The sequence below is a fragment of the Dipodomys spectabilis genome, unplaced genomic scaffold (genome assembly GCF_019054845.1).
Source record: "Dipodomys spectabilis isolate Male_0828 unplaced genomic scaffold, ASM1905484v1 ptg000140l, whole genome shotgun sequence".
NCBI lineage: Eukaryota > Metazoa > Chordata > Mammalia > Rodentia > Heteromyidae > Dipodomys > Dipodomys spectabilis.
In genome coordinates, this window is record NW_024870817.1 from 31,965,001 (window position 1) to 31,991,684 (window position 26,684).

The window sequence follows — 26,684 nt, forward strand, 5'->3', positions numbered from 1 at the left end:
TGTCTAGAGTAAAGTTAGGTTAGTTTGTTGTGATCTTATCTTTAAAATAATATAAATTTGGAATTGATATAAATTCAGGCAAATTTCAAATCTGACTTGATTTAGACACACAGAAAGTCAATATTAAAGACTTCACTACACTTTTAGTGAAGTTTTTAATCATCAGGACAACAATAAGCAAAACCAGGCAGCTCATCATTAAGTCAAACATCTTGCTCAAGCCATGTGTACTGGTTCACACTGAAATCCTATATACTTGGGAGGTAGCCATCAGGATGATTCTAGTATAAGAAAAACAGGAAAAACATTCACAAGACCATCATTTCATCCAATCAAAAACTGAGTGTAATCATGTACACTTGGCACCCCAGCTATGAAGAAGTATAAATAGGAGGACTGTGATCCAGGAGTGACCCAGCATACATACAAGACCCTATTTAATAAAGTGATGAAAGTCAAAAGGGCTGGGGTAACTGAGCCCCTGCCTGACACGAACAAGGCACTGATTAAAAGAAAAGAAAAGAACAATCTGGCCCATTAATGACTGTCATACCATTATGCAACTTAATAGGTTCCGTTAGGTTCAATTATACTGAAAGTTTCAGACAAATACCATACAGTGGGAAAATAATGTGTATATGAAAGCTCTATTATCTCACGTAGTTACGAGTGGGTGTTCACATACACATTTTATGTTTTACCAGTTTTTGTACTTAAATAAGTTGTTAGGGTTTATCTTTAAATCATTTAAGATCTTAACTGGGATATTTCATATGTCTTAGTTGTTTTTTTTTATTTCTGCCCATCAAAGAGTTCTTTGTATCTCCATCTTCTCCTGCCTCCTTTCCTTATTCTTTTTTAGTTCCTCTACTTTCTTTAATTTTTTTTTTATTATTAAGCAGTTTTACAAATGTATTATAATTCCATAGCCAGGTTGTGAGGATAGTGCATCTTGATCAGTGTCAGCTCTTCCATTATTAAGGTTGTTTTGTTTGTCTATTTCTTTGGCCTTATGAAGAATTTCTTGGAATTCTTCATAAGATGAGTGATTTCTATCTTATGTGAAAATGTAGAATATATTTCTTGTTTTATTTGTCTTGAAGTAATTAATTTTTACAATTAGTTCTCATTTGAGACTGTGCATCGAGAAAAAAAATCTAGTGTAATCCTGAGAGCCAGAAGAATATTTTCATTCAAAAATGTAATTTGATATGAAAAGTTATTTTCTCCATGTCTAGCTGATTTATATTTCTACTCTGTTATCCTTCTACTCTCCTTTCCCTAGATATCAAAGCAGGATGTATTTAGCATATTATATTCATCAATATACCAAATTACTATTTGATTAGAGAAAATCTGTTTTATGGCTGAAGATAACGCTACTTGCTCTTAAGATCTTAGAGTTTTGCTTTCAGCAACTCAACAGGTTAACTTATGATGGGAACTGGGAATGAAAGTGTCTGGAATATGTCTTACAATTAGTGTGTACATTAACAGTGATATTATATCAATCTCAAATAGGTATAGGGTAATTTTTTCATTATTTAAGCTTTAGTGGCCAGTTATTTTTTCCATCCCTTTGTAAAGACTAGAAATTAGTTTCCTTGTCAAATAAAAAATTTGGAGTGTGTTATATTTAAATATGTCTAGCTTCAATGTTGGTTATAAGCCAAAGGCACTTAGTGAAATCTTATAGGAAAGAATGTTCCTTGAAAGATTGTTGAATTAATTGTATAATTGTCATGGATTTTAGAAACCAAAAAAATGTGTCAAAGAAGGATGGCAAGAATTCAGCCACACATCTAGTGTATTCAGACTAATGTGCAGCATAAAAAACCTGGGCTCCGGTAGCACATTCCTATAATCCTAGCTATTCAGGAGGCTGAGATCTGAGGATCAAGGTTTGAAGCTAGCCCAGGGAAGGGAAGTCCGAGAGACTCTTTTCTCCAGAAGCTGTGGCTCAAATGGTACAGTGTTAGCCTTGAACAAAAAAGCTCAGGGACAGAACCCAGGTCCTGAATTAATGCCCAGGACCTGCACTATTTTTGTTTCTTTAAAGAATCTTAAATGACCCATTTTTGCAGGGAGGAAGTACTGGGGCATCATGCTTGCTAGGCAAATACTACATGACTTGAGCCATATCCCTGCTCCAAAATTCGTTTCTTAAGGATGCATATTGAAGTATGTGAAACTAAAGTCACAGGATATCTAAGACTTGCTTCCAAAAGAAAAGGAAAAAAGAGAGAAAGCATAAGTGACAACGTCTCAGATTTTGTAATCTTGATGATGTATGTTTGTTAGTTCCTTTCTCTGTTAAGTCTAATTTTTTCCACAAAAAAGAATAAGCCCTAAAATTATACATTTTTAAAGATATAAGTAAATTAATTGTGACTGAATGAATTTTAGCTGTGATTTTTGAAAGAATTTGTAAAATATTAAACATTAGGTTGAAAGGTACTGGAAAGGATTGGTTTTGCTTTTGGGAATAAGTTAAGTATCAATATTTGTCTTACGAATGTATTTTCTTTCTTTTAATGCTAATAGTAGGCTTGAATGCAGGGCCTTATGCTTGTACTTGGAAGTTGGCACTCTATCACTTCAATGATGCCTTCAGTTCAGCTTTTTCTTGGAAATAATAGTCTCAAGGAATACGTAGGCTGACTTTAAACTGTGATTTCAGATCTCAGCCTCCTTGGTAACTAGGAATAGACTTTCTATAGAAATTTGGTTAAGAGGGACTAGGGCTTTAACATAGAACTACACAGTTGATAGGTAAGTGGTCCAACTCTTTGAGCCATTCCCCAGGCCAGAAGATTTTAAAAAGACAAATATGGCAAAGCTTTGGAAAAATGATAAAATTATCTTCTTTATAACCTTCCCTTCTGCAAGTACTTTAGTATCTTTAAATGCTTATTCAAGGTACTTTCATAATAAAGGGTTAATAATAAACACAGTTATTTGGTTCTTTTTTTTTTTTTGTCCTGTCGTGGGGCCTGAACTCTGGGCCTGGGCGCTGTCCCTCAGCTCTTCAGCTCAAGGCTAGCGCTCTACCTCTTGAGCCACAGCGCCACTTCCAGCTTTTTTCTTTTTGCTTATGTGGTCCTGAGGATGAGGAATCGAACCCAGGGCCTCATGAATGCAAGGCAAGCACTCTACCACTGAGCCTCCTTCCCAGCCCGGTTATTTGTTCTTTAATATATTTGTGTAGCTTTAGCATCAAAAATACTATTCTTATAATTTGATGGTCTTGGCAAATACATATATTACTTTATATCTAATGTCATAAATCAAGATTTTTAACATTTTAATTATTTGATAAAAATTTGACTTTTCTGTTTACAATAAATCTCTTTTTCCTCTGTGCATTGTTCTGATTTCAGACAACTATAGATCATACTTGTCTTTTGTCTGTTTATTTTTTTAAAGTGGAGTTATGTAGTAGGTACTGTGTTGTGTCTAGCTTCTTTTCCTCAGTGTAATATTTTTAAGATTCATCAGTGTCCTTTGGGTATTAGCTGATATTTTTCTCTGAATAGTATTATATTTCATCTGTCATTTTTTTGGGTTATTTCTAGTTTGAAGCTGTTAAGAACTGGTGTGAATGCCTGTAGACATACGTTTTCATTTCTCTTAGGTGACACTGCTGATACAATGGTTAGTTTAATTTTATAACAGGCTTTGGATGTTACGATAGCATTTAACTTTCCTGTCAGCAATCTATGACAGTTCTAATTACTTTGAATCTTTACTGACTTATGTTACTGCTATAGACTTTTTGTTTAACTATTATTATTTTCTGACAATGACATTAGTGATGATGGGCAGATTTGTATGTGAATGTCATTCTTATGTGTATGTCATTCATATCACTTCTGTGAACCCCTCCCCCACTTTTTCACTTAGTTATAATCTTTGTGATTGAAAATAATTTCCATTATATATATGTAATGTGACTATTTTCTCCTTGCCTGCTACTTCTCACCATTTTTTAATGGTATATCATGAAAGCAAAAATTTTTTTTTTTTTAATTTAATTTTATTTTATTTGAGAACATACTGTACAGAGGGGTTACAATTACATGGGCAGGATAATGCATACATTTCTTACCAAGCATTGCAGCCTCCTCCTTTGTTTACCCTTCACCTCCCTTCCCAGCCTCCCCCCCTCCCTCCCACCCAATCATACCCCCCCCCCCCCCCCGACATTGTAAAGCTGGTTTTGACATGACATTTTGTACTTCTCATTGTTGCAACTGGTCCACCTGAATCCTTAAACGACTTGTTTGTCCCCATCTCCTCCACATGTTATACTGACATCAAATATAGTGAAAGCGGGGGTTACACTGTGGGGGAGGGACATACAAAGCAACAAAGAGATAATATTATAAATGCGTTAGAAACACATGCATGAAAGAAACAAAAACATTAAAATACATATTTGAGGTTTCGTTTTCCTAACATCACATTATTTGACTTTTTCCGCTTGACTCATACCTATACTAGATATTGCAAATAAGGGAAACCATGGGACCTATGTTTCTTTGGGCCTGGCTTACTTCACTTAATATGATTTTTTCCAAGCCTTTCCATTTCCTAACAAATGGGGAAATGTCATTCTTTCTGATGGAGGCATAGAATTCCATTGTGTATATATACCACATCTTCTTGATCCATTCATCTACTGAGGGGCATCTGGGTTGGTTCCATGTCTTAGCTATGGTAAATAATGCTGCAATAAACATAGTTGTGCTGGTAGCTTTAGTGTGGCCTTGTTTGTGATCATTTGGGTAAATGCCCAAAAGTGGGATTGCTGGGTCATTGGGGAGCTCTATGTGGAGTCTTTTGAGGAACCTCCATACTGCTTTCCAAAGTGGTTGAACAAGTTTACATTCCCACCAACAATGAAGTAAGGTTCCTTTCTGTCCACATCCCCTCCAGCATCTGTTGTTGTTAGAGTTCTTGATTTTTGCTGTTCTAACTGGAGTGAGGTGATATCTCAATATTGTTTTGATTTGCATTTCTTTTATGGCTAGGGATGTTGAACATTTCTTCATGTGTCTATTGGCCATCCTTCTTTCTTCTTCAGAGAAGCTTCTCTTTAAGTCTTTCGCCCACTTACTTATTGGGCAGTTGTTTCTTTGAGGATTTGTTGTTGGGTGGTTTAATTTTTTGAGTTCCAAGTATATTTTAGATATGAGACCCTTGTCCGTTGTATGGCTAGTAAAGATCTTCTCCCAGTCCGTGGGCTTTCTATTGATCTTGCTAGCTATGTCATTTGCCCTGCAGAAGCTCTGCAACCTTATACAATCCCATTTGTCCAGCCTTTCTTTGATTTGTTGTGTTTCCGGGTCTTTATTCAGAAAATTTCGGCCTGTGCCAAGGAGACCCAGGGTTTCTCCTATTCCATCCTGTAATGTTTTCAGAGTGTCTGCTTTGAGTTCAAGGTCTTTGATCCATTTGGAGTTGATTCTGGTGCAGGGTGATATATAAGGATCTAGCTTTAGTTTTCTACATGTAGTTAACCAGTTTTGCCAGCACCCTTTACTGAAGAGGCTGTCTGTCTTCCATTCTATTGTTTTAGCTCCCTTATCGAAGATTAGATGGCTATAGGTCTGTAGGTTCATTTCTGGGTTTTCAATTCTATTCCATTGGTCCTGAGGTCTGTTCTTATGCCAATACCAAGCTGTTTTGATTACTATGGCTTTATAGTAGAGTTTGAAATTTGGTACTGATATTCCTCCAGCAGTGTTCTTTCTGTTGAGGAGCGTTTTTGCTATTCGGGGTCTTTTATTGTTCCATATGAATTTTTGGATTGCCTCTTCTATTTCCTTGAAGAATGAGGGTGGAATTTTGATAGGTATTGCGTTGAATTTGTAGATAGCCTTGGGGAGTATTGCCATTTTCACGATGTTAATCTTTCCAATCCAGGAGCATGGGAGGTTTTGCCATTTTTTAAGTTCTGTGTTGATTTCCTTTTTCAAGATTTTAAAGTTTTCATCATAGAGGTCCTTCACTTCTTTAGTTAAGTTAATTCCTAGGTATTTTATTTTTTGTGGGGCTATTACAAATGGAGTTGGAAAGCAAAAATTTTAAATTTCATGAAGTCTAAAGGTTTGGGTTTTAAGCTCATTATTTTTTCACATGAACACACAGTTATTGCAGCAAAATCTGCTAAAAATAGTTGGTTTGTTATGTTCTTTTAATGCTTTTGTCTAGTTTTGGTATCAAAATTAAGTTAATCTCATAAAATGAATTAAGATGCATTCTGTTTTTCCTGGAAGAATTAGTACATTACAGATATTATTTGTTCTACAGCTGATTAGTAAAACAAAGCTATGTAAATTGTAAGGTTTTTACATGGAAAGGAGGAAGGTTTTTAATTAATATTTGAATTTCTTTATCAGCTATGACAACATTTTCTAAATCTTCTAAGATATTTTGGTAATCATTCTATATATTAATTTCAGTTTACTTGTCAAATTTGTCAGTATACAGTTATTCATGATCTGCTCTTAATATCTTTATTAATGGTAAGACAATGATATTTCTCCATTTTTTTTTCTCATATTGAGGTTAGAACCCAGGGTTGTGAGTTTTCATTTAGCTTGCTTGCTTGCTTCTGGCCTCTTGAGCTATACTTCTAGTCTATCTTTTTGTCTGTTATTTTGGAGATGGAATTTCAAGGGCTTTTCTGCTTGAGCTGGTTTTAAATCCCCATTCTCCAGATCTCAGTTCCTGATTAGTTATGATTATAGATATGAGCCACTGGTGTACAGCTCTCCTATTCATTCTTGATATTTGTGATTTGTTTTCTCTTTCTTTTTAGTCAATCTAGGTATAAATTATTGTTTTCTTTCCTTTTTATTTTTATAAACAATATTTGGTTTAATTGATCTTTTTCTGTTTATTTTTTATTTCTTTGAGCTACTCTATTATTTTCTTCCTTAAAGGTATTTACTTTAGTTTAATTTGTTCTTTTGTACAGTTTCAAAGTAGAAGCTTATACCATTGATTTCATATTTCTCTTCTTTAATAAAGAAAAAATTTTAGAAGTCTGGCAGTATCCAACATACATTTTTATGTTGCATTTTAATTTTTTCTTCAGTTAAAATTTTGTTTGTAATTTCTTATGTTGTGATCCAATAATATACTTTTGTATTAAATATATTTGTAACATAGTTAATCTATGTCCATGATCAAGTAACTCTCTATACAGTTTTATGTATAAAACAGGTATTTTATAACAGCATATTCCAATTTCTCATTTTTGTCCTTTTTGATATTCTTTTCTTTTATTTCACTTGTGTATTTATAAATACATTTTTAAGTTTTATTTTTAAGAAGTGTTATATATATGTATACACACACACACACACACACACACACACACATACACATATGTATTTGGTATCATTCCTGGGACTTGAACTCAAGGCCTGGGTTTTCTCCTGAGCTGTATTGTTCAAGACTAGTAATCTACCAGTTGAGACAAAATTCCACTTCCAGCTTTCAGGTGATTAATTGGAAATAAGAGTGTTACAGACTTTCCTATCTGGGCTGGCTTTGAGCTGTGATACTCAGATCTCAGCTTCCTGAGTAGCTAGGATTACAGGCTCCTGGTGTCCAGGAATAAATTATCTGTTATATCAACTAAAGATAATGGGAAAGACTTTATTTTAGTTCTATTATTCCTTCATTATCATTTTTAAAAAGTTGACTTGACTTTCTAATCTCTATAAATTTATTTTTCCTATGGATTTAAAAAAATTATTTCTTAGAGCTGTGGCTCAAAGTAGTAGAGCACTAGCCTTGATTGAAAGAACTCAGGCCCTGAGTTCAAGCCCACAACTGACAAAAGAAAAACACTTGAAAATATTTCTTATAGTACATGTCCACTCACAATGAATTCTATCGATTTAAGTTTGATGAAGATATTCATTATTTGTTTTACTTTTGATGGATAATTCTATAGGATACATAATTTACAGGGTTTCTCATGAGAAGTAGCTGTAATTTTCATTTGGTTCTTCTATAAGTAAGAGAGAAGAACCATCTTTCAACATTTTTCTTGTATTTCCTTCAGTTTAAATAAGATATACTTAGTTATCTAGATTTTTGGATATTTGTTCTATTGTATGTTCTCTTAAATCTATTCATGGTTTGATAACTGTCATTAATGTTGGAAAGTTTGGTTATTATTATTCGACTATGTCTTCTCTTCTATGCTCTTTCTTCTAATATTCCAATTACATGGAAGTTGCATCTTTGCATAGTGTCTTAGAGTCCATAGATGTTTAGTTCAGATGTGAGCGTATGTATTTGTGTGTATGTGTATATGCATTTTATAGTCTTTTTATCCCTCCATCCTTCAATTTGAGAACTTCAATTGATTTACACACAAACCTCATCAATTCTTTTTTGGGGGTGTCTTGTCTCTAGATACTCTCCCTGATTTAGTATATCTGTAATAGAGTTTTACATGGTGTTTGGCATCTTTAGAGTTTGATGAAAGGAATAATGTGTAAAATAGTAGTAGAAAATAGCAGTAAAAATACAAAGAGATTAAGTGATTTCATTGGATTTTTGAAAACTAACTTTTCACTCAGAAGTGCTTATAGTAAATGTGAACATTAGTTTGTGTATGTACATGTATATATGTATATATATATATATATGTATAGTCCATATATGTATATGCAATCTTGTTACTAGGGTCAGCTAGAAATCATCCTCATTAAATATCTTCCTACATAAGTTCTGTATTTTGCATTCACTTGTTGAAGTAAATTAAATACAAAGCATAAAAGGAAAATTAAACCCTAACCCTCGTTTTATAAAACACATGAACAAATTGTAATAATTATCTTATTGGGTAACTACTAAATTTAAAAATGTTTACCAGATGTGGACACAGGAGGCTTTGAGTATATCCTTTAAATTTCATCTTTACTCTATTATAACAAGTGATTTACAACCAAGATCAGTTATGAGTAAGAACAGGTCACTAATGGAAAGGAGCTCTAATGAAAGATATCTCTTTATTCCCTTGTACCTTTGTAGCTCAATTAGAATGCTTAATATTGACATTCTGTAGTGTTACAATTTAGACTACAAATATCTCATCGTTTAAAAAGTTATTTCCTATTTTTTTTGATTGGTCATGCATGGGGTTTGAACTCTGGGCCTGGGTGCTGTCCCTGAACTCTCAGCTCAAGGAGAGCGCTCTGCACCACTTCTGGTTTTCTGGTGGTTAATTGAGATAAGAGTCTCATGCCTTTCCTGCCTGGGCTGGCTTTAAACTGCAATCCTCATATCTCAGCCTCCTGAGTAGCCAGGATTACAGGTGTGAGCCACCGACACTTGGCCTACTAATTGTTTTTAATCATATTAAAAATTTTGAAAAACTTAATTATCATATTTACTGATTTTTTTTCCTTTAGTGACAGTTTAAAAGTGCTCTTTGTACTATTAATTGTAAAATCAAGTTTTTGACAATTTCAAGCACTGTTACTATCAAAGACAAGCAATCTTGTTGATGTTTTAGCAAGATCTCTGTCTTCTGTTTAAAAACTAAGCTTGATTAAGATGCAAAAACTTAAATAGGCATTTAAAGATTTTCCTTAGTTGTACAGATCTTTTGTTTGACTTGAAAACATCTGTTATGATTTTACAAAGAATCTATACTCAGTAGGTTATGCTTATTCTTTTCATACTTATGAATCTCCCCAAAACACTTAATAAGACTTTTATCCCCAGATCAATAGTAAGTTTTTTTTTTTGTGGCACAAAAATGCATTGTATTACTGTTAATTGGCCAGAAAATGTATTAGAAAGGACACAAAATACAATCACAAATGAGCTAACTTACATATCTAAAACATGAAAATGTACGATAAAACTGACATTTATAATGACAGGCTTACCACATCAATCCAACCATATATAGTAAATATGACTTTAAAGGAAAAGTAACATTTGTTAGAAAATGATATAATTTATAGATAGAGTATAGTTGAGGAGGTGGGAGGGAAGGGATGGTAGGGGAAAAACAAAGGAGCAGGAGGCAACAAAGCTTGATAAGAAATGTACTCATTACTTTGCTCATGTAACTGTAACCCCTCTGTACACTATTTTTATAATAAAAAACTTATTTTAAAAAGTATTTGAGAACAGGCATACATGTCAGTAGGTTGGTAGGTAGATTTTCTCCGAGTCATAGAAGCTGAATTTAATAATTGGTATTACACATGTTACCTCAGTCTAGATAGTCTCTTTTAACACTGAGAGATGATGCCCTTTATTTTGTTCAAACTCTATTCACCCTTTTTGGCTTACTAGATAATATTTTACACATTTATATTACATTAATCATCTTCAAGGGAAGTATATGTGTAAGATACTTCTCAAATTCTGTGTCTCATAGTTTGTGGTTAATCAACAGGAGTCTGTTACTCATGCACAACTTTTTTTTGACACTAACAATTTATTGTTTATGCCAGGCACCAGTGGGCTCATGCTTATAATCCTGTGAGATCTGATGGTCTTGGGTAGAAGCCAGCCCAGGTCAGAAAGTCTGTGAGACTCTTTATTTCCAATTAGCTACCAAAAAGCCAGAAGTGGAGCTGTGGCTCAAGTGGTAGATGGAGCATTTGCCTTGAGTAAAAAAGCTCAAGGTTAGTGCACAGGCCCTGAGTTCAACATTTCCCTCACTTAAAAAAAAAAAAGGCAAAACCCTAAACAAGCAAAAATTATTGGTTACCCAATTTCAGAAACTTAATGACTAATACTAGAAATATACATATTGTAGATACAGTTACACTGTAAATACCTGTAAATAATACTGTCCTGAGGGAACATGTCCTTTCAAATTCATTTTTTCTATTTTTCTTTCTCCCAACTCTTGATCACTTACTTTAATAACATCTTCCTCTAACACATTCTTATTCGTAGGCCAAACCCAAATGGCAATGTGTGGGGAAAGGAGAAAATACTGAGGAATGAAAGGATGAAAAAAGTCATATACAATATATTTGACTACAGCAGTATAAAGCCCAGTAAAAATGGAAAGAAGGAAGGGAAAGAATGAGAATGTGTAATGGGAGTTAATTTCTTAAAAATACATTGCATGGGGGCTGGGAAGTTGGCTCAGTGGTAGAGTGCTTGCCTTGCATGCACGAGGCCCTGGGTTCGATTCCTCAGCACCACATAAGCAGAATAAAAGCTGGAAGTGGCGTTGTGGCACAAATGGTAGGGTATTCTGCTTTGAGCTGAAAAGCTGAGGGACAGTGCCCAGGCCCCCCAACCCCTTCCCTTGACCAAAGTTGTAAAGTTCGTTTTTCAACATAACGATTTGTACGGGCAAAAACAATTTTTTAAATTAATATATTTGTGCATCCTTTTATTGTTTCTCATGAGTTGAATATCTCTGAATGAACTTGGATTTTTTATATTTTGATGAACTATTTATAGAAAGTTTATTTTTGGTTGGGAACAGAGCTAGTATCCTAGTAAGGAGGAATTTATTAATGATACAAAAATGTTGAATGAGTCAAATTCATTAACCTTATGTTTCACTGGCAGGCTACATCCTACAAATATGGTTCTTATGTGACTCCTCATTAGCTCAAACTACTTTTGACAGTAACAAGGTCATAAATTTCAACCATCTGTCCCCTTGTTCTCGTTGTTCATAAGAAGGTGTTGTGGGTTTTTCTCCTCTGATTGTTGCACCCAACTTTGAGAAGCATGCTGTTCATTCCAGCTTAGTTACTGCTATCTCCTCTTAGCTGTATTCAGCTGCATTTCCACATGTAGTAGGCTATTGTAGTTTAGGGTTTTAGGCATTTTAAATTGCCCCTAAATATAGTCTGTATTTCTTTTTCTTATTATTCCTAATTTTCTGGGGTGGTATACTAGGGAATAAGGGAAAAAAGTTGTCTTTCATAAATTAGAAATAATACATGTCTCTTAAACTTCCTCTCTCTTTTTTGTAGCAGTAGAATTATGAACTTACAGCCTGAGCTCACTAGTCAGGCACTTTGCCACTTGTGCTACATCTCCATACGTTTTTGCTTCAGTGTTTTTTTTTTTTTCTTTAGGGGCTTTCTTTTCCCTGAGGACTAAGGTTTCCTATTAAGAAGCTGGGATTACAGGTGTGAATCACCATACCAAGACTCTTTTAAACTTTTGGGGATATGAAGAGAAATATCAAGATACAAGAAGGAACTTTCTTATATCTTAAGTACATCTAGAGATTTACTTGAAAATCTATGTACATGAGAATGAAACAAACAAAAAGTATTTTTTGTTCATTAGATTTGGGATTTGATTTTAGAGAAATCTACTACTTTTTTTTTTAAACTACACCTAATAAGTTAGCCTATTTCTGGTTAGAGGACAGATATTTTGTCTTCTTTCCAAGTTAGCTTGATTACTGACCTGGATAAAGGAGCAATTGATCTGGGCCTCACTGTCTAGGCATACCTTGTAAGAGGTGTAGAATCACTGGAGTTCAAGGAAGACTGTCTCTTCCAATATACCTCTGTGCCTCCACCTCCCCCCCCCGCCTCCCTCTCTCCTTCTTCTCCCTCCCAAAAATTCTACACAAATGAATATCATTAACCCTGTATAAGGTGTTTTGCTCAACACACTAAAACTTACCATGGAGATGTGTTCTGGCCACCGTTGTTTCGTCTCTTGGTCCATAGTTACCAAACTCTCTTTTATTCTTAATTTTCTTCTATTTTAAATGATTATCTTTTGAAGCTCAATAGCAGAGTTTATTTTTTGTCTGTTCGTCTACCTACCTACCTACCTACCTACCTACCTACCTACCTACCTACCTACCTACCTATCCATAGATATAGCAACGTTAGTAGTATCAGCAAAGTTCCTTTTTGCTTAATATCTCTCTATATGTATATATGTATATATTCCTATTTCTCCTTTTCCATAGATATTTTCACTCTAGTGAATTTGATATGTATGTTAGAATCCACGTTATCCTAATGAAATATTAAGGTTATTTTATGTATATATTTTAAAATATTTCACACTTATAGAAATCTCAAGTAAGACAAAGATTTCCTACTTGTCTTTCACAAGATTAAAAATTATCAACAGTTCGTAACATTTGCTTCATGTTTCTCTTTCTGTATATGTACACTACACACATACATTTCTGAATTGTTTAAGATTAAGGTATGGACATTATGTTCCTTATTCTTAATTATTTTACCATGTATTTCCTAAGGTACAAAGGATATTCTCTTATGTAATTAGAACCTAATTATCAAATTTAAGGTTTCAACACTGATATATTGTTATATAGTGTATACTCCATATTAAAATTTCAATTGTTTCAACAGGGTCCCTTGTCAAATCATTTTGCTCCCTAATTCAGTTTCCATTGCAGTTAGGTCTATTTATTTAGTCTTAAGTCTGGAAGAATTCTTCAGCTTTCATTTGTTATTCAAGAGCATGTATGGAATTTAACTCACTTAGGTAATATAGTACTAAAGGCCTTATTTTCTTGATTAAATTTTCAGATTCATTCATATTTATTTGTATACATTAATCTTGTTTGTTGCTTTTAATTTTCTCTTAGTATATTCTGTAATATACATCTGCCAAAATGTATCCATTTTGTAGTGACAGATGCCAATGTTATTTACAATTCCTGACTGTCATGAATAATTTAGCAATAAGCATTCTTATATGCCTTCTGAGAATATTTCTGAGATCTGTGTCCAAGAATAAGGATTGCTAGGTCATAATATATCTTCCCATTTAATTTGACTGAGTACTGCTTTAAATTGCTCTCCAGGCGCTGCTTTGACCACAATACAATGTTTCTCTACACTGATGTCAACACTTAGTCCTAGCTAACACTTTAATTTTAGCTCATGGAATAGTTTTAAAGTGACATCTTGTTTCATTTTCTCTGATCACCTAATAAGTTTTACTTCTTTTGCCAAATTGTCTGGTGGCAGTTTTCTCAGGAGGGAACCTATTTTTTAAAAAATATATTTATTCCTTATCCTGATCAGCCTGTTAGATGGATCTTTTCAAGGCAATGTCAAGAATAGGACTTGTAAATGTCCATTTCACTTTGTGTCATTGTCAGTGAACTATTTAACATTGGCAGATCATTTTAAAGATTTCCCATAATTGAAATATATGTTTAACATTATGTTCCCTTAGATGACTGGAAACTGCATTTTTAGTGCATCTTTATTGCTATTGTAAAAGTGATACACAGAGGAGTTACAGTAATATAAGTCGGATAAAGACTACATTTCTTTTTTTAAAAAATTTATCTTATTGTAAAGATGCTGTACAGTGGGGTTACAGTTACATGAGTAAGGTAATGAGCACATTTCTTGTCGAGTATTGTTACCCCCTCCTTTGTTGTTCTCCCACTATCCCCTCCCTCCCCCACCTAAGAGTACATTTCTTTTGAAAAATGTCCCCTCTTCCCTTGCTCTCTCTCTGGTTTTTCCTCCCATCTCTACCCATATGTTGTATACTTCATTTTCAATAATGTCTATTAAGTATCACTGCTATATTTGTTCCTCCTTTGTCCTACCATTTCCACCCCTTACCTTACTAAAGACAGGTAAATGAACAAGCATGGGAAAAGGAAAAGAAAACAAAAATGGCAACAAAGAACAAAAAATCATTTGGACCCTAAGTTTTTGAAACAATTATCTGCATCTGACATCTAGACTATAAAAATATGGAACTCAGAAATTTCAGCTTCAGTTACCCACATTCATTCCTTTAAAAAATCTTTTTGATTTTATACTGCTAAAGGAATTATTAAAAAACATATAACCTATTATAAGTTTTCAGTAGATTTCTGTATTTTTTCTTTTATGTCTAAGTCACTGCAAATATTTGTATTTAAAAATAAATGGGAATAGTTCTTTTTAAAATACTATCATTTTCAATAATTAGGTAACTATCATTACATATTAAATATATATAAACAAACTATAAAAATGATCTCTGAGGGAGGTAATGCAATCAACAATCCAATAAATATCCTACAAAATTAAGAAGAGTGTGGGAATGAGTGAATAGGGGAGGGATGGATGAGAATGTTGAAGGAAGTGACATAGACCAAGATATATTGCGTTCATAAACTGCTTTGTTAAGTGGCAACTCCTTTGTACAACTACTAAGACATACTAAAAGCAAATAAATAAAAAAATTCATACAGAAACACACACATACACATGCACGCACGCGCGTGCGCGCGCGCGCGCGCGCGCTCACACACACACACACACACACACACACACACACACACAGGTTTCCTGTAGCCAGAATTTACATGATTGTACATAGTGGAAGGGCCCCAAAATCTTAACTAGTAGGGAAGTTGACAAAGAATCACCTGACCCAAGTTTTAAGGCCAGATGGGGCATCATAGTGAGACCCTGTTTTTTTCCTTTTTAAATTACATCATTGTGTTCTTCTTTTAACTCAACATGCTAATATCCTTCAAGAACTTTAGTATATATTTTCATATGCCCTAATATATTCAATTGGTAAGATATCCTAATATATTCAATTGTTTTCAAGTTATACATTCCTAAAATGAAATATAACTTGGAATTATATTAAAAATTTCTTCTGATAGTAAAGAAAATATTTTTTCTTTTCATTGAATGTTCATAACACTACAGTAATTACTGGTGATTGCTCAAAAGAACATACACTATATATTTTATAAATGAATAAAAAAGCAAAATTTTTATTAGAAGGTGTACTTTAATTAGATGTAATTTTCAATTACTGAAGATATCTCAGTATTGCTAAATTATAGACAAATTATTGCATCAGTTTTTAAATTTTATATATTATATGATTTCATATTTTATATATCAACTCATTTTTTTAGAAAACTTGGTCACATACATAAATAGTGATGGAAAGTATTTTTATGGAACTATCACTCATTTCTATGAACTCCTTTTGAATTATTTGTCAAAACAGAATGATAGTGATCAATCACCAAAAATACTTTGCCAATCTGGCTGCTGTTAATGTGAGAAGTTCTTCTTTCAAACTTGATGAGAGTGCATTAGGGATCTGGTATGGTTCCTAAATGACTGGAGTAATTTCCTTTTCTCACACTACATGTTTTCAGTTTGCTTTTTCTTGGCACTATATTTTCTTTTTTAAAAAATTATATTTTTTATCGTAAAGGTGATAAACAGGGAGTTACAGTTACAGTTACAAAAGTAGGGTAATTAGTACATTTCTTTTTAAACACTGTTATCCACTCCTTCATTTTCTCCCAATTACTGCTCCCCACGTCTCTCCCCTCCAGGTTCCAATATAGTGTCTAGTGAGTATCATTGTTGCATTAGTTCATTCTTTGTCTTGTTCTTTCTGTGATTCCCTTTCCCTTCCATGGATCAGATAGGCATATATATATATATATATATATATATATATATATATATATACATATATATATGACAAATGGTACAGAAAACAAAAACAAAAACAACAGAAAAAATAGAAATAATTGCATACAGGACACAAAAGGAAACTCTTGTTTCCAATTCTTGGAGTTCATGTTGATATGCTTCATCATGTAGAGCCCTATGCACTTAGTGATTGGGCTATTGTGAGCCCCTGCTAAGAAATTCATAGACATCTTCTAATTATTACAAATGAGGGAAACCATCCAATCTGTATTTCTTTGGGCCTGGCTTGCTTCACAATATAGTTTTTTCTAGGTCTTTCTATTTCTTTATGAATGAGACAATGCCATTCTTTCTGATGATGGCATAGAACTCCATTGTGTATATATACCACCTCTTGTTGATCTATTCATCTACTGTGGGGCATCTGAGTTGGTCCATATCTTAGCTATGGTAAATAATCTGCAGTGAACATAGTTGTGCTGGTAGCTTTAGTGTATCTTTGTGGTCATTTGGGTAAATTCCGAGTAGTGGGATTGCTGGGTCATGGGATAGCTCTAATGTTTAGTCTTTTGAAGAAACTCCATGCTGCTTTCCAGAGTAGTTGAACAAATTTACACTTCCACCAACAATGTAGTAGTGTCCTCTTTTGGCCACATCCCCTCCAGCATCTGCTGTTATTCGATTTCTTGATTATTGCCATTCTAACTGGGGAAAGGTGTAATCTTATTGTTGTTTTGATGTGCATTTCTTTTATGGAAGAGCTGTTAGGCATTTCTTCATGTGTGTATTGGCCATTCTTATTTCCTCTTTAGAGAAGTCTCTCTTTAAGTCTTTAGCTCATTTATTAATGGAGTGGTTGTTTCTTAGAGAATTTGATTTGGGGAATTTAATTTTTTGAACTTTAAGTATATTTTATATATAAGGCCCTTATTGGTTGTATGGCTAGTGAAGATCTTCTCCCAATCTGTGGGCTTTTTATCTTGCTAGCTATGTCCTTTGCCACGAAGAAGCTCTGCTTCTTTGATTTGTTGTGTTTTTGCGTCTTTAAGAAAGTTTTGACCTGTTGGCACCATATTGTCAGACTCCAAAGTAATGGTACTCTTTCCAAATTATGGATATGAAAGATATGCCTTCCTTTGTTAGATGAGAGAAATAAAATTTTGAAAGCAGAAGCTTGTTTATGAAGATAAAAGATTAAGGATGAAGGTATATTATTTACATATATGTAGGTATTGCAAAGAAGCCCCATTTGACAGCTAAGAGATGGTAATAAATAAAATAGAAGAAGTTTGAGGTCTTTTAGAAAGCACATATAAGGAAAAATATTTATTTATTTTATTATGAAAATACCGTACAGAGGGGTTACAATTACATGAGCAAGGTAATGAGTACATTTCTTATCAAGCATTGTTGCCTCTTCCCTTATCAAGCATTATTTCCCCTTTCCATCCCTTCCCATCTACCCCTCCATCCCCCCACCCCACTGCCCACCTCTTCCTGCGCCAAAGTTGTAAAGTTCGTTTTTTGACAAAAATCTTAAAACTGGCTCTCTTAAAATCTCGCTGACACCTGTCTTTGCATAACATGGAGATATTTATAAAGTGTTGTTAAAAGGAAATAGTATTCTTCAAGTATCATCACTTGAAAAAAATCACAATAGTATTAATATAGTCTGTCGTGGAGCTTAAACTCTGGCCTGGGCACTGTCCCTGAGTTCTTCAGCTCAAGGCAAGTACTCTACACTTGAGCCACAGCGCCACTTCTAGTTTTCTGGTGGTTAATTGCCTTTCCAGCCTGGGCTGGCTTTGAACCGTGATCCTCAGATATCAGAATCCTGAGTAGTTAGGAATACAGGCATAAGCCACCGGTGCCCAGCCTAGCAGCATCCTTGTGTGTATGTGTGTGTGTGTTGGTTGTGGGTCCTGAACTGTGGGCCTGGGCACTGTCCCTCAGTTCTTCAGCTCAAGGCTAGTGCTCTACCACTTGAGCCAAAGCTCCATGTCCGGCTTTTTCTGCTTATGTGGTGCTGAGGAATCAAACCCAGGGCCTCATGCATGCAAGGCAAGCACTGAGCCACCTTCCCAGCCCCAGCAGCATCAAGTTTTGAGAGAAGTAAGGTATACAAAATTTTCTTAAAGTGTACATTGACACTATTAAGCTCATCATGTAAATCTGTAGTTGATTGTTTTGACAGATATCAGTCAACTTATGTCAGACTTCTTTTACATTCTAGCAGATGATGCAAGAAGGTTGACTTCAGTGGACTGATGTCAAATGACAATACTAAATTAGTATTCTTGGAGCTTATTTGATATTTTACTTTAGGGCTATGAATCCTCTCATGAATGTCTTCCATGTGCTAATGTTATTTCTGCCACCTGAATTACTAGCTTCTCCATTTTCTTCCTTATATGTGAACATATTCTACGTATTTTTTCCACTCTTTCATAATATACTCATGAAGGCCTTCCCAATCATGTCTTAAATCTAACGTCGCTTGTTAATCCAGTACCAACATCTTATGTCTCTATATTGTCACATGGGCAGATATGAGTATTTACTTTCATTAGCCATTTTGTAATTATTTATTCTCAACTACCTTTCTAAATAGTCATATAACAATTACCTTGATCTATTTTATGTTCTAGTCACTTTTCCTTAAACACATGTCATAGCACATTATTAGACTATTAAAATGAAAATATATTTTAAGTAATATTCAAGTTAATCTTCTGGCTACTTGTAAAAAAGCTTACAGTGTATTAATATGCGATGAGTATGTGCTTCTTAGAGTTCTTTTAATTATGGACATGTGTTTTGAGATTATATATAGCACTAAGAATGACTGTAGTAAATAGGAAAGAAAGACAAGAGAAGCTTTGGGCTGTGAAGGCTAAAACAAAGAAAATCCACAATTCCTAAATTGGTCAAGTTTTTTCAAAAGGTGTTTTGAAAACAGACACAGACATCAATTGTGTAGGTAATTATTTTCCTGCAGTAATGTTAAAATAAAGGATTACTGTGGTTGGCATACAAATTAGAATTCATTGAATCATAGACTTCTTTTTGGATTCCTTTTTGGATTTGAAACAGTGAGGCAGGGTGAACAGAGTGTTTAATGGTGGATTCTACTAACTGTTTCAACACTTATTGTATAATTATTGTTATTATTATTTGTTGTTGTTGTTCATGCACCTTGAACTCAGAGAGCGTGGGCACTGTCCCTGAGCTCTTTTTGCTCAAGGCTAGTGCTCTAGACTACTTTGAGCCACAGTGCCACGACCCGTTTTCTGGTAGTTACTTGGAGATAAGAGTCCCATGGGGACTTCTCTGCCAGCACTGGCTTTTGAACCATGATCCTCAGATCTCAGTAGCTAGGATTACAGGTTTGAGTCACCTGTGCCCTCTTATTGTATAATTATTAATGTATCATTTGTTTTCTAAATCTGTTTTCTCATCTATAAAGTGAGAGTTTGTAATATATTTTCTGCTCAGTGTAATATTGAACTGAGATATATGTGATATAATAAATGTAAAGAGAATTAGATATGTGTCATTGAATTATCTGCAATTATTATTACAATTATACAGTTCCTTAGGGGGGTTGGTTTGTCTTGATGTTGATAACAGCAATAACACCAATAAACAGCCAAATAAGGAAATAATATGTGTGGGTTGCTTGTTTTATTTTCTTATTTTTTTGTTTTATGTTTCTCATGTTTCTTCCTCATTAAAACAGTTTTGGTATGAACCATGATGGAATTGGAAATTCTTGTGGGACCAAAGGTCATGAAGCAGCAAAACTTATGGCAGCTCACATTACTGCAAATACCAATCCTTTTTCCTGGTCTGCCTGCAGTCGAGACTATATAACCAGCTTTCTAGAGTAAGTAATCTCTGGAGAGTGATGATAAATTGCTCTAGAAGTAAGCCACTGGTAGAAGCATAATATATAGTGCTTCAACTTTGCATAATGACTAACTTTTATAGAGCCCAGTTATATTTCAGGCTAATCCCTACCTGCTTTAGCATATGATTATGGAAAAATTTTTAGTTCTTACTCAGACAACTTATTGAATAATCAAGAGGAAGTGGAGGAAGTATGTATGTAGGATTGATGATTCAAGTAATTAGCACTTTTCAGTGTATGGGAAGCAATTTCAGAATGAATTTGCAGGAACATAAATAGCAAATAAGCCAAACTTTAACTCAAATGCTTTAAATTTGATGGTATATTCAACCACATTGGTTAAAAACTGGGTTCTGCAGGAGGACAAACTAATAGTAACAAACAAGAACAAAACCAAATGAGCCTTTTGAGAAAATGTAAATGACACATCTTTTCTACATTTTGGGGACTTTTTTTTCCTACTTCTCTGGTGTATATTTCAAGAATTTAGTTAAATGTGATGAAGAGATATAAATGAGAGCAAGTATGAATGTGATGCGCACAGGTATGGCTCTGTTTAGGAAACATGATATTCTCCTATATCTTATCCACATAGAACTTCTGATTTTGACTTTAGAAACTGGTAGACTTTGATCTTACTAATTGTGTGAGTTTGGGCATATTACTCAACCTTTTTAATCCTTAGTATCCTAGGGTTTTAAGTAAATTTAAAATAATGCTTACATCATGTGTTATGTTTATAATTATATAATGTAAAATGCTGTAACATATTTATGTAACACACTTTATAGGCATTCCTTAACATGATAGTCATGATTATTTTATGTAAGTACAAGGTTTTCTTGCTTTATCATTTCATTATTTCTTTGAACTGTTTTGTGTGTGTTTTTCTTAGATAAGAGAAGTTAAATACGCCTGAAAAAATGAGGCATACATAAAGCACAGACAGCAAACAATGGAAAATCTATTTTTCATTAGCTTGTGGTATAGTTTATACTCACATAATTATATTATAAACATTTGAAACTTCAGGTAGCTTATACCTAATAAAATTATGAATAAAAAATTTCTTCTTATGTATGAATAGCCAGATTATGTATTCTGAAAACTTATAATCAGAGTTTCAAAAGATCTCAATCAGCCGATTTGAAAATACCTAGCACAGAATTTTACTCAAATTGAAAATGTAAATGTTTAAAATAGTCTCTTGCAATAATAGAGTTGAAGGAATTAGAAATTCATTTCAGAATATACTTCTGAATATCACATTATTTTAATATTTTTAATATTAGCAACAGAAAATTATAACACTACTTCTAGTGTTAAATCGGATGAAGTATAATTAAAATTAGTCCTCAGAGGAGTTTTTCAATATCTGCTCGTAGTTTGAGTATTGTCATTTTCTAGGATGGTTTAAATGCAATAATTTACCTAATTTTTAAACATTATTGAAAGTCCTCTATTCACCAAAATCTAACCACTCATGAAATTTCTCTATTGATTTGACTCACATTTTTATAGTAGTATGTTAATCTCTGTCATCAGAAAGATGAATTATAATATGCTCAGGATTCTTATGTATTTTCGATGGCAACCCTTCTCTTGTTTATTAAAGTATGACTTCCTTTTCTCTTGTGTCCTGTTTCTGTTTCACAGGCATATATTGCTCATTAGTTAGTGCTTTCCCTATATACTAAATATAAGAGCCAGAGTCTAATACTCTCATGCTGTAAATATTAGCAAGTTGTATGTATTCTTTTCCATATTAAAAGTACATAGATGGCTGAGAGATAGTGGCTCATGCCTGTAATCTTAGCTACTAGGAGGCTGAGATCTGAGGATGGAGGTTTGAAGCCAGCCAGGGCAAGAAAATCCTTGAGACTCTTACCTCCAAATAACCACCAAAAAAGTGGAGCTGTAGTTTAAATGGTAGAGTGCTAACCTTGAGCAGAAAAGCTCAGGGACAGAACATAGGCCCTGAGTTCAAGCCCCAGTCCTGGCATACACACACACACACACACACACACACACACACACACACACACACACACACACACACACATACACATATATCTCACATCTCACAAAGTATATATATATATATATATACATATATATATATATATATCTGTAAAAGAACCAATTTTCATTTTCTTGCCATGTCTTGTATAGTTGAAATAGTTGAAACCATATTGTGGCTAAGACACTACAAAAAGGAATCTCTAAATTTTTGGTAAAATACAGTTAAGAAATCAACACTGGTTTAAAGAAAGATGTAAATTGTTACTAGTTGCAATATTATTGCTCCATTGAATTAAATTAATGAAACAGCATCATTTAATCCTTATTGCTTCTCTATATTTTGTATATATAATCATGATGGTCTACCCTGTATCTCATGGAATTCCTCATGGGAATGCATACTAAGTTGAAGCCAGTAATAAAAGAATAAATATGAAAGAAAATGGGTAGAGACTCTGGGAAAAACTGGTATTTCCCCATTCTTTAATAATTTATTAAACAAATGTGATTATAATCTTTCTAAACCATAAAAGTATTTAAACACAAGGTCCTTTAAAAAGATCAGCTCACTGGAGCACAAAGATGTAATAGTAACTTAACTTGATTCATTGTTTCCCTTTATTGATACAATGAACTAAATTGCTTTAACAGCTACAGGTGATATTTTTGAAAAGCCAGTGATATTCTGATTAAGGATTGAGGTTCTATTTATATTTTGTAGTTGGAGCAAAAAGGTTCATAATACTATTTTAGCTTCTCAAGAAAAAGAAATCATGAAAGATAAATTGATCAGGAACTGTATATAGCCTACCCAACAAAATGCATACCTTTCTCTACTTAGTGACTTGTATAGGCCAAAGATGATGGTGGGTTTAACATTGAGCTTTCTATGATTTATAGAGATTCACTCTATGTTCAACTGAAAAAAGTTTCCATGGCCAATGCCAGTAGAATACAAAGTCTCTCATGTCATTCTGAAACACTAGGTGCTACTGATCAATCAGGAGATGGTGTTTACCAACTCCCAATATTTTTTTTCAGATTTCTTATACTCGGTGATTCAATAAGTGGTTCATGAATCGCCCAGAAGCCGTCCTGATTAAATAATAAAGAACCCATTTCCGTTAAAATGGACGTGTTATTCCAGCTTCTGATGTTTTCCGACGACGGCTTTGCAGGTAGTGTCCTTCCTATCTGCCTGCGGGACTTTTTTATTTACTTACTTATTCATTTAGAAAGTAGAGAAGGATGAACCTGGTATTCTGGCTCACATTCACTGATGACTATGGGCAAATTTACCAGGGGTAGAGGGCAGCCAGCACTACTTTAGGTTTTCAGGCATTCCCCACCACGTAGCAGCAGTACAGAATAATTGCATAACATGTCTTAAAAAATTATGGGGGCTCTGCGAACCAACTCTTGTGTTATTTAAGTTAAATCTGCTAAACTGAAAATTTCCTACAGTACCAAGTTGAATACAGAGTAGTCATGTTCAGGAAGTATGAAAACTGAATGTTATAGATCAAATGTGAACTACGAAGATAAGTGAGAGCAGAGTTATAAGAGAAATAATAGAAGATGGACAAGATGACTCAAACACTCACTTTCCTCCCTAGAAATTGCTTTTGAAGGTCAACATCAATCCATTAGGTTGAAAATAATCTTTGAAGATGGGACCTTTCTAATACACGTATTCAAGAAGCAGCTTGGCACAACAAGTTTTTCTTCTATCCATTTATCTGAGTGACAACATTTTGGGAACCTTGCCCTAACTGTTTATATCTATGTATCTATATAGATACCTATCTATATGGAGAGATATATATCTTTGATAAGTTGTAATTGCATATGGAGGAAAAGAGAGGAAGCCACGTTAAGTACAAAATTGAAGCCTCAATTTCCATTATACTTGGACTTCTCTGTCTTAGAGAGGGTTAAAGAAAAGAGTTTCACTTTATATAATACATTTAGGGTTTACTTTTGCCTAAGTGTATTTTTATATGAGAACATAGGAGGTACAGGTATGGGACTTGCTATAGATGATATCAGCTTAATTCATTTTTATTTAATTTATATTGTGCTTGTATTACTTTGTAGAGAAAAGGGAGGAACATTCAATGTTAACTTTTTGTTAAGGGACTGTTAAAATATGAACTGTTAAAATATGACTGCTAAAATATGAACAGTTGTATAGAAATATTTCTATTCAGACTATTCCCTATATTACAGACATGAATTGTCTCTCTGATTTATAGTCTGATTGTTTTAGTAAAAATGAACTTAACTTTTAGTTAGGATTCTGTCCTCATGTTCTGGAAAGAAAGCCAAGAAGACTTACTTTACATAAGGATCCATAAATTTTAGTTGAAGATCTTGCTCATGTTCCTAATTCCAACTTTTTGTATCATGTAAATAAAATACCTCTACATTAGAAGTAAAATACCTAAAATGTGATTATCCCATCATACTGCAAAGATTTTTGGAAATATGAATAAATACATACTTTATTATGAATTACATAATGTAGGAAGAAGTGTGTTTTTAAACTAATACTTATTTTTTTGTAGTGTTATTTTTTTCTTATTTTTTTATTGTGAAAATACTGTACAGAGGGGCTACAATTACATGGGCAAGATAATGAGTACATTTCTTATCAAGCATTGTAGCCTCCTCCTTTGTTTTCCCTTCCCATCCCATCTCCCCCCCACCTCCCCCAACTAATACTTCTTTACTTATTTCAGAAGCACAGACAAAAATAGAGCTTATAAACTCAATAATTATATGTATATATGTAGATGTTGACTGAAGTTGTCTTTCTTAACAATGAAACTAGAAAAGCCCTGTAGAGTTCAAAGTCCATCTCTCAGACCCATCTTCTCTATCTTCTGTATTTACATCTGTGTGTCTCAGAATGATGATTGATAACTTGAAGTCATGAGTATCTAAAATTACTATTTTAAAGATTTAGTTAATGATGATTGTGGTTTATAGACTTTACTTACTTGACAGTTGTAGGAAAAGTGCTAGGAAAGTGAAACACCAATTTTAATACTAAAAAAAGTATATTTTGTTTAACCTCAGTTAAGGATTAAAATATGAAAATCATTCCTTTCCTCAAATATACTAGTCCAGGCTTCACTATATTTTTGAAAATGATTGCTAAGAAAAAGTACTATACATTCATTAAGAATGTATAGTAGGGTGCTTTCTACACATTCATGCTTGCAATCCTAGCTACTCAGGAGGCTGAGATCTCAGGATCATGGTTCAAAACTAGCAAGGCAGGACAGGTTGCAAGACTATTATTTCCAATTAACCACCAGAAAACTGGATGTGGAGCTGTGGCTCAAAGTGATAGAGCCATAGCCTTGAATAAAAGAGCTCAGGCCCTGAATTCAAACCCCACAGTGGGGTGGGGGTGGGGGACGAATGTATAGAAATAATTTCAATCAGACATGAGATATCCCTAACACCTTACTTGTAGGATTCTTGAATTAACAAGCCTTGCTAATTTGTACAACATAGCTAAGAATTTTTCAAAAGACCTATAATGGGATGATGTTCCTAGATGTAGGTTCATTTTTAGCAGGTCTGTATGGTTTGCTTTTATATCTCATTTCATATGCTATGTTACTCTTTTGCAACATATATTAGAGAAAGAGAACAAGACTTGTTTAGCTATTTATACCACATTTATGCAGAAGAAATAGATGCTTTTGGACTATAGAAATAAAATATTTGTGATAAATCTCAGAATTGATTTGGCCCTAGGTGCCCAGAGTTCATGGCATTCTTGGTAGTCTGACGACTCTTGCAATGATCATCTGATTTTTTTTTTAAGAATATGAGCTAAGATTAGAAGAGTATTAATACATTGAAACAAGAATGTTAAATGAAGAAATTATTCTTATTTCCTCCTGGCTTATGCCAATTTTGCAATCGGACAAGAATTAGTATATCAGTATATCTTGCTTTGAATTCTCCTTTGGGGTCTACATAATTCTTCCTCCTCTAATTTTCTGTATCCCTGAAATTAATTATATCTAAAAATTTAGTAGATTCTGAATTGGTGCTTAGGTGAATATTTTCTATCCTTTTTTTGTTATGCTGTTGGTAAGTATTTATTTCCTACAAGTTACTGCACTTCAATTCTTTTGTTCACATTTTAAACACTTTCTATTGATTTATATGGAACTTAAGTTTATTATTGCATATTTGATGCCTTTCACAAATTTATTTATAGCTTTATTATAGATGGAAAGAAAACTGATATGTTAGAAGGCACATTTGGGAGATAAACAATTTATTCA

General features: G+C 33.7%; 1 protein-coding gene across 1 annotated transcript in view; it reads left to right on the forward strand.

Annotated features, from left to right (window-relative positions):
- Positions 1 to 26,684, forward strand: part of Adamts6 (ADAM metallopeptidase with thrombospondin type 1 motif 6) — a 202,128-nt gene that overhangs the window by 60,527 nt on the left and 114,917 nt on the right. Inside the window, exon 9 of the mRNA XM_042690837.1 lies at positions 20,182 to 20,328. Coding sequence (XP_042546771.1) covers positions 20,182 to 20,328 — 147 coding nt within the window. The remainder of the gene's footprint in view (positions 1 to 20,181; positions 20,329 to 26,684) is intronic.